At 35.3% G+C, this 14,428-nt stretch overlaps 1 protein-coding gene and 2 long non-coding RNA genes across 3 annotated transcripts; all 3 read right to left on the bottom strand.

Annotated features, from left to right (window-relative positions):
• Positions 1-2,129: 2,129 nt before the first annotated feature.
• LOC138872659 (uncharacterized) lies at positions 2,130-4,778 on the bottom strand. The gene is made up of 2 exons (XR_011401147.1): positions 2,760-4,778; positions 2,130-2,672 (listed from the first exon to the last, which is right to left on the bottom strand). It is a non-coding gene; the product is annotated as an uncharacterized lncRNA (long non-coding RNA).
• A 1,120-nt stretch (positions 4,779-5,898) lies between these two features.
• LOC104221329 (probable glutathione S-transferase) lies at positions 5,899-7,300 on the bottom strand. The gene is made up of 2 exons (XM_009772371.2): positions 6,917-7,300; positions 5,899-6,414 (listed from the first exon to the last, which is right to left on the bottom strand). The coding sequence occupies exons 1-2, from the start codon at positions 7,223-7,225 to the stop codon at positions 6,052-6,054; spliced, it is 672 nt and encodes a 223-aa protein (XP_009770673.1). The 5' UTR covers positions 7,226-7,300; the 3' UTR covers positions 5,899-6,051.
• Positions 7,301-12,477: 5,177 nt separating this feature from the next.
• On the bottom strand, positions 12,478-13,676 carry LOC138872669 (uncharacterized). Its single transcript, XR_011401173.1, has 2 exons — positions 13,594-13,676; positions 12,478-12,651 (listed from the first exon to the last, which is right to left on the bottom strand). It is a non-coding gene; the product is annotated as an uncharacterized lncRNA (long non-coding RNA).
• Positions 13,677-14,428: the final 752 nt, after the last annotated feature.

The following is a 14,428-nucleotide window of genomic DNA, read 5'->3' as shown; positions in this document are numbered from 1 at the left end:
GTAGATACGAGACGGACCAAGTCACAATCCCCAACGGTACACCCTCACACGCCCGTCACCTAGCATGTGCACCACCTCAAAATAGTCACATAACACAAAATTCGGGGTTTCATACCCTCAGGACTAGATTTACAATCGTTACTTACCTCAAACCGATCAAATCTCTACTCCGCGATGTCTTTGCCTCTCGAATCGGCCTCCAAATGCTCTGAATCTATTCACAACCAGTACAATACCATCAACATATGCTAAACGAATGAATTCCACAGGAAAAACTACCAAATTAGACCAAGAATTCGAAATTAGTTCAAACCCGCCCCCGGGCCCACATCTCAAAACCCGACAAAAGTCATAAAACTAGAAAGCTCATTCACTCACGAGTCAACCCATACCAAATTCATCAAAATCCGACATCAAATGGCCATTCAAATTCCCAAACTCATCTCTCCAATTCCCAAGCCTCAAATCCCCAAATTACACCTAAAATTAACACCAACTAGGTGGAAAAATCAGCGGGGAAGCATAATTATTGAATATAAAGGATCACTAGGAACTTACCTCAAGATTCACCTTCAAAATCCTCTCAAATATATCCAAAACCGAGCTGAAGAATGTTAGAATTGTGAAAAATCCCGGAAACCTCGTTTTTGAATCATTTATATTCTGCCTAGATGTCCTTCATCGTAGGGCTATGCATTTGGATCGGATATCCGAAATTCGATCCGATCCACTCTATTTCGGATTTTCGAATTTCAAATTTCGGATTTTCGGATTGGATACGGATTGTGTTTTATGAAATTTCGGATTTTCGGATTGGATTCGGATTGGTATCCGATCCGATCCGATATCCGAAATTATATGTACCTATATAAATACAGACTAAAATTTTAGGGTTATGCTTATTCATTTTTCACACACCCCCTCACTCACTTAGATTTTTTCGCCTCTCTTGCACCTCTCTTCTCTTTAGTGAAGACTAAAAGAGTCTCAATGACTCAAACTTCCGATTTTACTTTGATTTTATGTCTCTTTCTTCCGCCTCTCTTCTCTTCTCTTTTGTCTTTTATGTCTATTTCATGTTCTATTCTTCAACTTTTGATTTTATTTTGATTTTTTTGTTTGTTTTGGTAGTAGAAGATGAGATAGAGACACCGAATGAACTTTAAATTGTTGAAAATTTTTGTGACAATCCGATCCGATAATCCGAAAAATTATCCGATCCAAAGTTTAAAATCCGATCCAATCCAATGTTAATTCGGATCGGATTCGGATTGCACTTTTAAGAATCCGAAATCCGAATCCGAAATAGGCTAAATCCGATCCAATCCGATCCGTGCACAGCCCTACTTCATCGCGATCGCGGAAATAGCCTCGCGATCGCGAAACACAAATAGGCTGCCCCACATTTTAACCTTAGGCGACCGCGAAAATACACATGCGATCGCGGATCACAATATCTCAAAACTACGCGAACGCGCCTACCTCTACGCGATCGTGTAGAGCAAATTCCTTCACCTCAGTAACGCGAGCGCGACCTCAGCCACGCGTTCGCGATGCACAGCTTCGCGCATCTATGCGATCGTGATCTTATCTCTGTGATTGCGTAGAAAAAACTTACCTCTGCTCCAAATAAGCCTACGCGATTGCGAATGGACTCCTGCGATTGCGTATAAGGAAACCAGAAACAGTTGATACCAAATATCAGCAATTCAGCCATGTTGCCAACCAAAAACCAAGTCCGTTAACTACCCAAAACTCACCTGAGGCCCTTGGGACCTCAACCAAATTTACCAACACATCACATAATATCATTCGAACTTAGTCGAGCCTTCGAATCACTCAAAACAACATCAAAACACCAAATTACCCTCAGATCCAAGCCTAAGAACTTCTAAACTTTCAAATTTCACAAACGACGCCAAAACCTATCAAATCAAGTCCGAATGACCTCAAATAGTGCACACAAGTCAGAAATGACACCACAAACCAATGCCAACTTCCAGAGTTCCATTCTGGCCCCGATATCAAAATTTCCACTGCCGGCCAAAATCGCCAAAATTTCAACTTTCGCCAATTCATGCCTAATTCTACCACGGACCTCTAAATTATATTCAGGATGCACTCCGATGTCCAAAATCACCTAACGGGGCTAACAGAACTATCAAAATTTAAATCTGAGGTCGTTTACATATAAGTCAATATCCGGTCAACTTTTCCAACTTAAACCTTCACAAAAGAGGCTAAATGTCTCAATTTACTCCAAAACCACTCCAAAGCCGAACCAACTAAGTCGATAAGACAAAATACAACTGAAGAACACGAAAGAAGAAGGAAATGGGGGGGGGGGGGGACGGGAATATCACTCTCGAAATGACCCGCCGGATCGTTACAGAATGGATGGTAATTCTCAAAATAATCGGCCGAGTCGTTACAATCGAGCAGTTCCCCTTCCCCTTCATTTGCCACCTCCTATTCCCAATCCCCTTCCTCTGCTTCTCGTAATTGAACTTGTGTCACAAACTCTTGTAGTATCTTGACACAAAAAGGATGGTCCATTGAATTGTTGAAAAGCAGGTTGACTCATTTCCCTTGATTCAGTAGTGGTACTAGATTGTTGAGTAGCAGATTGACTGATTGGCCTTGCTTCAGTTGTTGTTCTTGGTTTCTCATGTCTATAAATAGCAAAAAGGGGATAGAAGAGATATAATAATCAGATTAATGAAAATAAAGAAAAGCATGTACATGCCACTGATTTGTACCCATTTTGTTGTGGCCAACTTGGTGGCAGTTAGAACATGTCATTGTGGCTCCTTACTTTGTTGTTTTCCGGCACTTCTTTTTTCTTGGTTCATTTTTGTCCTTTGGTCTGCCAGGCATTAGTTTAAACTTTAGGTGCATTTGCTGATGGGTTCTTTGATTCAGGCTACATCTTCAAATTGGGAATTGGTTGAATGAAGTACTTGTAAGCATTTAAGTATGTATATTTTATGTATTAATGCTAAACAAGACCCTTGTAAAAATTAAAAATGAAACAGGTCAAGAATGCGTAGATACATAATAAAAAACTAATAGGCAAAATATGTCTGACATTACAGTTAAACCATCTCTACACCAAGTTTCAACTCCTGAATGAGATGGATTAAGAACCTACTCCAAGAATATTTAGTTTTTTGGTTAATAACTGTACATGCTATTGGATACATTTGCTCGTTCTCATTCTTTCCAATACAAGTAACAGTTCTCCCTTACAAGCCTCCTTCAAAAAACAACCATCTAACCATATGATCCTCCTACAATTTTCTAATGACCCCTTCTTCAATGTATCAAAACATACAAATACTTGAAGAAATATTTTTAGGGACTGCCTCATTATCAGTTCTGACCCAACAAGAAGTCTCATGATTTGTACTCATAATGATATCGGTATAGTCCAATAGCTTTGAAAACTCAAGTGCCTAGTCACCCATGAACTTACTAATAACACTAATTTTCCCCTCTAATAGACTAATCTTTCCACCTAGAAATTCCACTCTTTTCTTATTGTTTCTTGCAGCTCCTAGGCTGAGAGATTATTCTGTCTTTGAACTTCCTAGTAATATATTTAGCCGAGCATAACTTGTTCATGTTCTTTATATTACATTTATGGGCGAGATAATACTTTTTCACAGAAAAATCCCCTAAATCTTTATCAACACTAGCATAGATTTCTCACTTACACAACTTTTCTTTGCATTTGACCCTTACTCTATGTGGTTCATTGGGTCTTAGAGTTAATTGAACCTTCTCCTGAATAGCATAGTCAGCCATAACTTGTCTAAAATTATTTATATTTTCAAATATCATACTTAATTCAAATAAAGCATACTTGGTTGTTCATCATACCATAACTTTCTGCTTCTTTTGGAAGGTAAATCAATACTCGGTTGTGCAAGAACACCGCAGTCTTCACTAGCATCTTCTGATGAGCCAATGAATTCTTCATCACTGCCCAACTTTCCAAAAAAAAAAAATCTATCTTTCTTATTCATCCCTAAATCCTCAAATCCCTTATCTACCCTAGCTGGCCCAAGCTTCAGTCTTAAAGGATATTAGATTTCTTATGTTTTTGATCTTCCATTCACTTAGTTTTGTTTCCTAGAAGCCTCTCTAAAAGCTTTTAATTCCTCATGAACTTTATTGTTATCCTCAGCAGGAATATTCTTCAAGTTATCTTTTTCAAAGTCTTCATTGTCACTATTATCTTCATTATTAAGAGATTGTTCTACCTCCCCCTCAACCCCAACTGCCTCATTTAAGGTCTCAATTTTAGCACCCTCAATCTATGTTGTCCTATAATGCATCGCACTTTCTATATTACTTTTTTCTAGGTCTATATTACCAATCAGTGGACCTACAACATTGCTGGCAAGGACCTCATCTTTCACCATTACATGTTTCACATACATATCAATAATGGACCATTACTCAAGTCGTTAACAATTTCATATAGTTGGCTATCAGTTTCCAATAAGATAAGTTGAAAAGTGGTAGGGTCTTTGACATAAAGGGCTTCAATTTTATCATACCCAATATATTTAGTATACTTTTTCATATTGGTCTGAAACAGATGGTCTTTATCTATTATAAATAGAGCCTTTTGCAACTCCCTAACATATTGACTTTCAATAAACCAACCCCGTGGTGAAAAGCAGCAAAAATAAAGCCACCCATATCAACAAACTCTGAAAAAAGACAAGAAACAAAAGTCAATATTCCCTACCATTTAGCCGACTAAAAAACCAAAGCTTTCCCAAGAACATCAAAATTTTCATTTTCAAAATCATGAAAAAGCGCTAAAAGGTAGAAATATACATACCTCTAAGATAATATCTCATGTTGTTTTTCTTCAAGCCCCCTCCGATTGACATCGATAAATCCTTCCAACACGGACGACTTAAGACAAAAGAACGAACCCAAATTAAAGGAAAATAATAGATAACGTTCTAGTTTTTTTTTTAGATAACGTTCTAGTTCTTTAAGCTTTATCAACAATATTGAAGTATTTCCCGCAATATTGAATAGATTGATGAAGATGTATTTCGGAATTAGTGTTTTCAGTAAAAAGAAATTTACTGAAATGAGCCTCTAGCTTTCCCCTCTTTTGTTTTAATTTTCATTCTTTTTTATTTTTATTTATATCTTTTTTTGTTTAACCACGTGTAGTCTACGTTTTAAATTGCGATAGGTTCATTTAATCACGCAAGAGTGATTGTGTCTCACGCATTATATCTTCCGAATAAGTGTACTTTTGAGACATACATAAATCAACATAATGTGTCTTTAATATGGTCATTTGGTAAGTTGGAGTGTTTAACTGACAGGTGAAACCAACTTTAAGTATTTGTTTATGTATTTCGCCAGAGAAAAAGAAAAGCATATCCGCGAAAATCACCCACTTAACTAGAAGATTCCTGCACTTTGTCTATGAGAGTCTTAAACCTTCTGAAATCTATTGCAATCTAGCAAACCTTATTTGGGATTTTGAATAAATATTGGTCTTGTTTAATGTTGTCCATATATAAAGTGAAGCAAGAAAAGAATATTAACTCCATTTTTTTTATGCAACTTACTTGTACTACATATAAGTGATATCATTTTAGATCGATGCTTACATGTACATATGAGTGACTTATGTGCTTATGTCAGCCACTATTTCATTAAATTATAGACGCAGTTTGCTTTTCTTGCATTCTTTTCAATTCGATAAGAAAATTCATATGATTAATAATCGTATGATCACTGACGAACTAACAAATTAAAACAGATCGAGAAATTTCCTGTATGTGAGTACCTGGGGCTAAGCTAGCTTTTCTAACAAGTAGTTTTATTAGCATGAAGAGAATGCAGAATCTAGAGTCATTAATTCTAAACGAGCTTAATCTTATATAAACATATATTTTAATTTCTTTTCTTATGCATACATGCATAATTGAATCTACATAACTCAGTCCTAGATTTGTAATTTTATTCTGACATATAATCCGAAACGTCATAAGATGAATGAGGATGTGCTCATTTGGGAGCGGAAATAGAAGCAACAACAGCTTGAAAACGAGCTCGGAAAAAAGCAAGCAACTCATCTCTTGAAGGTAGAGATTCCTTGACTTGGCTGCAGTTAATGTACTCATCTCTCCACCTAGAAAAATTTGGAAATTTTTCACTTGTCACCAAAACAACTCCATAGCCTTCTTCAAAAACTCCTAGCCAAAATCCCACCAAATTTGCAGCAATATCAGCAAACCCAAATTTGTCACCCACAAAGAACTTCTTATCCTTGAGCTCATTGTCAAGAACTTTCAGCATCTCATACACTTCTTCTTTACCTTTCTCTTGCTCCTCTCCTTTGCGAAAGAAAGTATTCACCACTGCTGCCACCTGCAAACTCTCATAACTTAATCACAACAACAACACTACGTCTCAATCATCACAAGTAAGTTAGAATCAACAACGTACATATGTAAATTCTCATTAACAATGTCGTTCCATTTAAATCCGCACCATTGCTATTGAGAATTATGAAAAGCATGTCAAGCTCTATATTTTCTATTGACATATAAATATGACATGATTAAAAGATTTCTAGAAAATATTAGGACCTAAGTAAACATACTAACATCACAACTTGAATTTCGGCCCAATTTTAAAAAGTGCAGCCCGCTATATTAAATATCTCGCATTCACACATGATCATCCGGGTAAGAGTCGCACCTTAAGTGGGTGTGATGTAAACAGTCTGCCCTACTGCAAGTTAGTGATTGCTTTCGCAAGTCTGAACATTGACAAATGACATGACTAAACCATCATATATGGAATTAAACATTCAAAATTACTTTAGTCTCGAATAAAAGTTTACTAAATTATGCAGATACGTATTTACCTTGTCGCCAAGGAACTTAGACCAGAAACGAGCTAAAGCTCGGTCATAAGGGTCTTTAGGCAAAATGGAAGGGCCTTCAAATGTCTCATCAATGTATTCAAGAATGACCATAGACTCAACAATGGGTTTTCCATTGTGAATGAGAACAGGGACTTTTTTATGAACAGGATTGGATTGAAGAAGTAGAGAGCTCTTGTTATCTCGGTCTTCTTCTATATATTCATATTTCACGCCCTTAAGCTTTAGAGCCCACTCAACTCTGTGAGTAAATGGACTATACCAAAATCCTAGCAACTTCACTTCTGCCATCTCACAAGTCACAATTTTGGTTATTCTCAATTATTTGCTATGTTAAGGGAATTTTCAGTGGTGATTCTACCTTGAATTGGGGTCTTGTTTTATAGAAGGAAAAATCAATGAAGTGTCTTACCAATCAAGTAATTGATTTAATTTTTCTTTTTTGAGAATTCAATTTTTTAATTGTGAGTTCGAGTCTCCTCAAGAGTAAGGTGGAAAGTTTTTGGATGGAAGAATGTCGGGGTCTATTTGGAAACAGTCTCTCTACCCCAGGTAGGGGGCGTACACACTATCCTCCCCAAACCCCACTAAATGGGATTATACTGGGTTGTTGTTGTTAGTCGAAGGTTCCTATTTTCCTATTTTCTTTTATAATTCTTCTTATATTTTATTTGAGCTAGCCTGGTGCCAAACATTGTCTGAGTTGAAAAGACAAATGATAATTAAATTAATTCATGGTTGTCCAAGACGTGAAAGACAAACGTAAGCACTTAGCTAACTCTATTTTGACTCATCTCCGGAGAACCCCTCAAGTGTTATGCTACTTTAGAGATTTCATGCACAAGAAATTTCTAATTAGAGGAGTCGTATTCGAGTTCCGTGAATGAAGAAATTTATATAGGGAGTACTTTTTTTTATTTGGATAAATCTGAATTAGTCGTACTAATAAATACCAGATACATATGACATATTGTTATATATCTTTTGCGGTACAAGCTAAGTCGTAATGTCTCCACCTCCAATGGTAGTGGTGCAAAGGCATATCCAAGGTCTGCGTACACATTATCCTCCCTAAACCCCACTAAGTAGGATTATACTGGGTTGTTATTGTTGGTTGAAGGTTCCTATTTTCCTATTTTCTTTTATAATTCTTCTTATATTTTATTTGAGCTAGCCTGGTGCCAAACATTGTCTGAGTTGAAAAGACAAATGATAATTAAATTAATTCATGGTTGTCCAAGACGTGAAAGACAAACGTAAGCACTTAGCTAACTCTATTTTGACTCATCTCCAGAGAACCCCTCAAGTGTTATGCTACTTTAGAGATTTCATGCACAAGAAATTTCTAATTAGAGGAGTCAGTATTCGAGTTCCGTGAATGAAGAAATTTATATGGGGAGTACTTTTTTTTATTTGGATAAATCTGAATTAGTCGTATTAATAAATACCAGATACATATGACATATTGTTATATATCTTTTGCGGTACAAGCTAAGTCGTAATGTCTTCACCTCCAATGGTAGTGGTGCAAAGGCATATCCAAGTTGAGGGATATCTGTTTAGGGACAGATTTAGATAGATTCAAGTGGTGTTACGGGATATCGCTTCGTCGAAATTTTTTACTACATATATTCAAATAATAAGTAAAACAAAAAATACCAGGTAAAAAGAATACAGGTGACACCAGCAGCTTACTAGCTTAGATGATTATTAATTCTAGTAATTGTGTGACAGGTCATGGGTTCCAACTCCTTTATCCACAACAAATTCTTTTTGACTCTCTCACTTAATTTAAAACCCCATGTTGCTGCTAAAAACGTGGGCTGCTATTGCTAATTAAAGCATGGGAAGCACTTTAAAACTAATGGCAAAGTTTCATGGTATACCCATTTATAATACACACTTTCTTGATGTACCCCAAAAATTGAAATTATACCATGTGTACAAAAACATTTACACTCTATATCTATAAAATACCAACCTATTTGCAAGGCTGGAAACACGAAGCCTGAAAAATAGGAGCATTCCTATCATCATGTATATTAAAAAAAAGAAAACATATTAATTACAACCATTTCTATCCCTATAAATCGTCTTTCAATAGGCAAGTTCTTCATTTTTCCAGTAATTGAGTTCTTCATTCCAAGAGCATATTCCTAAATCCTAAGTTTCGGATGAGATTATTAATTACAATTAGGGGTGTGCATTCGAATCGGTTTATCGATAAATCGAATCGATTATTTGTTATCGGTTTATCGATTTATCGATTTCGATTTCGATTTCAAAATTTTCCTTATCGATTTATCGATTTCGATTTCGATTTTGTCCTCTTCGATTATCGATTTATCGATAAACCGATAAGCTACAGTAAAAAAAATTTAATTTTTTTTTTAATTTTTTTTAATTTTTTTACCCTTATTCTATAATACCCTTTCCTTTACCCTAAGTCCCTAACCCTATTATTTCCTCTACCACATTTAAGGAATGATCATATTTAAAGCTCAAGGGAATGAAGTTCAAATTAATGGAAAACAGAATTAGCCGTGATGATGTATTTTGATTTTTTGTTTGTTTATACCGTTGGAGTGTTGGTGGCATACATTTGATCCCTTACTTTAGTTTCGTTGCATGTGCTTGTTGACACAATTTTTATGTTATAAACGGTGCTCTTCTTATTTTAGCTTCCTTTTGTCCATATTAGTTAGGTGTGTTTGTAGCGATATACTTTCCGTGGAATCCCGTAAATTTTTTTATTGGTGTAATCGATAACCGAATCGATAAGCTCCAAAAATCAATAAATCGAAATCGAAAAAATCGAAACCTTATTGAAACGATAACGATAAGCATATGTACAAATCGATAATCGATAAGTAATTATCGATAAAGGTCAAAATCGAATCGATAAATCGAATGCACACCCCTAATTACAATCACTTTTATCCCTATGATTAATTTTGTTTGGTGACGTCACTGATTTTGGATCATGATGCAATAAGAAGAAAGCATCTTCAAAGAGGTCCTTTCTGACCTCGAGAGCACAAATTTCCTCGAAGAAATCTTTATGGTATATTGCGTCGCTTTAATCCTTAATGGCTTGATGAGTATGATTGGTTGGAATATAGCATAATAAAAGATGCAATTTTTTGCTTGTATTGTTATTTATTTCAAAATGAATGCATCGATCAAGGGGGATGATATATATTTTCAAGTATAGGATTTACAAGTTGGACCAAGAAGGATAGATTTGTACGCATATTGGTAGACCAAATAGTATTCATAATCAGTCAAGAATGAAAGGTGATAATTTGATGAGACAAAAACAATCTATTCAAAGTGTACTTGCGAAACAATTTGATCAACAAAAGTTAGAATATATGACTCGTCCAGAGGTTGCGACTGATGTGATAAGATATTTTTTGCACCAAGGATTATCATTTCGGTGGCATCGTGAAAATGAATAATCTTTTAATAGAGGTAACTATATTGAACTTCTTAGATGGTATATTAAAAGATGTGATCATGTTGCCGATGCATTTAAAATAGCTCATGAGACTTATCCTCTAGTGTTCCGACTAGTAAAATTTGCTTTACTTTTGCCAGTTGCTACAGCTATGGATGAAAGAGCTTTCTCAGTAATGAAGTTGATTAAGATTGACTTACGAAATCGAATGGATGATGAGCTTTTGAGTGGTTGTTTGGTTCCTTATATAAAAAAGGATGTATTTAGTAATATTTCTAAGGAGGCTATTATGGATACATTTCAAAACACGAAAACTCGTCGAGGAGAATTATAGTAATGTACTTGAATAGTGTTTTATTAATATTATTTAAGTTGTCTTTTTATAATATGATATATATATTATTATTTATTTACTCGTTCGTTCACTCTTTCAATAGGGACACCGCTTATGAAAAAACATACGTATGTCACTGTATGGGTTCACATAAAACCATACTCCTCTCCCCAAATCATGTATAATAATGTTATATTTCTTCAAAATTACTTAAATATATGTGCGTGAAACTATGATCAAACTATTATGTTACAATTACTATTGGGTGCACCTCTACAAGTGAATTTGATAGTTCAGATCTGTTAAGAATTGGGGTTTTGATGATTAATGTCACACCCCTTTTCTACCCCTCAAAATAATAATAATGTGTATGGGCCAAAGAGTTTTTCCAATTAAAGTGACAAAATTTGAATATGGATTATTTTATTGTTCAGAGTCGCCACTTATAATTGATTTTTTCGGTGTTCCAAGTCACCATTTATTTGGATCCCTAGTCAAAGGAAGGTTTGACTCTATTTTAATCGGTCCTCGAAAACAAAGTTCGGGCAAGGAATTCTGTTGACCGTGGAGAAGGTATAAGGCATTCCCCGAGTCCCGTGGTTCTAGCACGGTCGCTTTATTGACTTAAACTTGGCTTGAATTAATTTTGGACAAACTGTGATTTATATTATTTTCATGTTTTATTTACCTATCCTCTTTTATCTCTTGATTATTAGAAAAAATTAATGAATATTTTTGAATAATAAGATGTCATAACCACACTACGCAAGCGAATGCGTGATCGACGAAATTTATTATTTAGTCATAATGACGCTACGCAAGCGAATCCGCAGTCATGACAGACGATTGTTAGCATGTTATTTACTTTTGAAAAATTGATGCAATTATGTTGGAGGAAACATTAACCCTCTTTTTTTCAGAAAATTTATTAAATGTCACTACCACGCTACGCAAGCGAATCTGTGATTATGACAAAAGATTTATAAATTAATTAAAACTATTGAATATGACATGAAATTGATGAATTAACTTATTAAAAGTTAAGCGTCACGCTACACAAGTGAGTCCGTGAAGTTAAAGCGCACCTACTATTTGCCTAACGTTTAAGTTAATTAAAGGGAAACTAGTTAATTAAAATAGTAGAAAAATCTGATATTATTATTATTATTTCGAGTTGTATAGTTGGAAAAAATTATGCAAATAAATGTTGGACCAACTTTATCTATTTTAAAAGAAATGAGCCAACTTCTTGTTAAAAAAAATGGGCCAGCTTGTATGGAGCTTTTGGGCTGCTGGAATTTATTATTAAAATGGGCCAAGAAATGAATTTCAATTGGCCCAATGTTATATAGAAGAAAAGGAGTAATTTTGTTGTTTAAAGGTAAATGGGCCAACTTTTATCTTTGATTCAATAAGGCCCAAAGTTGATACAATCTTAGCTCTTTACTTAGTTTGAGTTCATGACCATTAACTACATAGTCACAATTGTATAAACGCCCACTTTACAAAAATAGTCATTTTTGCAAATCCGGCACAATGGCCAGATTCACAAAGATATTATCACAGCATTCCTAGAAGCATATGTTGGCAGTGAAATTTTAGCAACTAAAACGAACTTATGTTATGTGATATACACCTAAAGTCATTCATGGCATACTTGGCATTGTTACTCGGATATAATAGCTTGAAAACATGCTTAAAAAACCATAAACCACTTACATATCACATTCAAAAACTTACAACTCAATATTCAAGTATTATGAAGGACTATATTCACATTATCACATGCTTGATACATAACAATAACATACAAGCTCTTTTGTTGTCAAACTATTCATCACATCAAACACATTTAAATGGTGCAACATGTTCAAGTTGTTCCCATTGCTGAAAATACATACATTATGAGTCTTAAAGGATTACCTGGTAGCAAAAGAATAAACAGTAGTTCAGCAACTAAAGCAGCATAAAACCAGCAGCAAATCCGTGTTAAAACAACCCGAAAACTTAGAGAGGGAACCCAGAAATAAACTTTAAAGAGGACTTATACTTTTTTAAAAGTTTGCACTCTAAGATTCACTCCCAACGCTCACCATTTCAGTTTACTTTTCATGTGTTCAACTACTGATTTTTTTTGTTTTTGTGACAAAGCAATTATAAAAAATGCCCCTGGAAGTGTGATGGAGTCCCCCCAAAGTGAGGAAAGGGCAGCCCTTAAATAGGCAAATTTGGACAGATTTTGGTTCACCAAATGTCTGTCCGACAAAAACTGACATTGTGTGCTAAACACTGTTCAAAATCTGTCCAAAGGTCAAAGAAAATCTACTATGTTAGAAACAAAGCGAAAAAAAATATTATTTCAGCCACCCTAACTAGTAAAAGTAGGCTACTAGCACCCTATTTTGTGATAAAATAACATAAACTTCAGATTTTAACAACATCAATATCACTCTGTTGATTCAAACTAAACCAAGTATTAAAACATGTAATTAAACTTCACACATGTGTTATGAACCAATCGTAAGCAAACAAAAATTAACTATTATAGCCAAACGAAACGCACGCTATCGCTGGAGCGATTTAATAAAACCAACTAGACAAACATAATCAAAAATGGATTAAATGAAGAAACAAGATAGAAACTAAGTTTAACTAAAAAAAATCAAAAAATTAATAACGGGGCAGGATTACGATTTTACCATATACTCTCCAACATTTCCTCACTACCTCACTTTAATCAACACAAAGCTGTTTTACTACTTCAACAAGTGCAAAAACAGAAAATTTAAAATTCCAAAACTTCAAAAACTAATGCTAAAATAATTAATAATAAAAAAACAGCCATGAAAAAGAATAGGATTTTACCATTTTACAATTCAAGTGGCCGAAAAAATGGTGGTATGCCAAAAGAGGGTGTTCGGGGAGGTTGCCGGAATTTGGCCGGATTTTGGTCGTCAGATTTTCAGGGTGAAATTGGCATCAATAGCTAGGTCTTGAGGAGCTCTATCCATTGATGTAGGTATTGTGGGGTGGTAGTGGTTGGAGCTTCAATAATTTGGGCAAAAAAGTGACGGGAAAGTTTCCTAGATCTAATATTCAAGGAGTTTGAGGGATTTTTGAAGGATTTGGTTTGGAGATATGGAAAGAGGAAGCTGTGGAGATTACATGGTGTGAATTTGGAGGTGTTTGGAGGTGATCCGCCGGCAGCGGCAATTTCCGGCCGGCGGCGGTGGGGCGGTGGCAGCGGCTTGGGAGGAGAGAGAAGAGAGAGTGATGAGAGTGAAATAAGAGAGAGGAAATAATGGGAAAATGGGGCAAATTTTTGGGGATTTTAGGCTTTAAATACCTAGGATGAAGATCAAACTAGGACCGTTGGATTAAATCAAGATGGGTGGATGAGATTGAATCTTGTCACTTAACCAAAACGACGTAGTTTCAAGACAAAACTACGTCGTTTTAAGCTCTTCTTGGCAGCCCCCTTTTGGACCGGGTTTGGGCTCTTTGGGCTCAAATTTTGGGCCAATTTTGGCACAATTTTAATTAAATTACACTAGCCCAAACCCTACCCCATTTATCAAACCATTACTCAACTCTTAAAACCTATACATACACAAATAAGAACAAACACACATACATTTATTATATATATATATATATATATAAGGCGAAAATTAGGCATTTACAGCTGCCCCTCTTTGCT

Source organism: Nicotiana sylvestris, chromosome 7 (genome assembly GCF_000393655.2).
Source record: "Nicotiana sylvestris chromosome 7, ASM39365v2, whole genome shotgun sequence".
Taxonomy (NCBI): domain Eukaryota; kingdom Viridiplantae; phylum Streptophyta; class Magnoliopsida; order Solanales; family Solanaceae; genus Nicotiana; species Nicotiana sylvestris.
This window is presented reverse-complemented; position numbering and strand designations above follow the sequence as displayed.

Excerpts from the sequence above, each read along its gene's own strand:
- LOC104221329 (XM_009772371.2), bottom strand. The coding sequence starts at position 7,225 with ATGGCAGAAGTGAAGTTGCTAGGATTTTGGTATAGTCCATTTACTCAC. Across the intron at positions 6,415-6,916 it reads CTAAGTTCCTTGGCGACAAG|GTGGCAGCAGTGGTGAATAC; the intron begins GTAAATACGTAT and ends GAGAGTTTGCAG.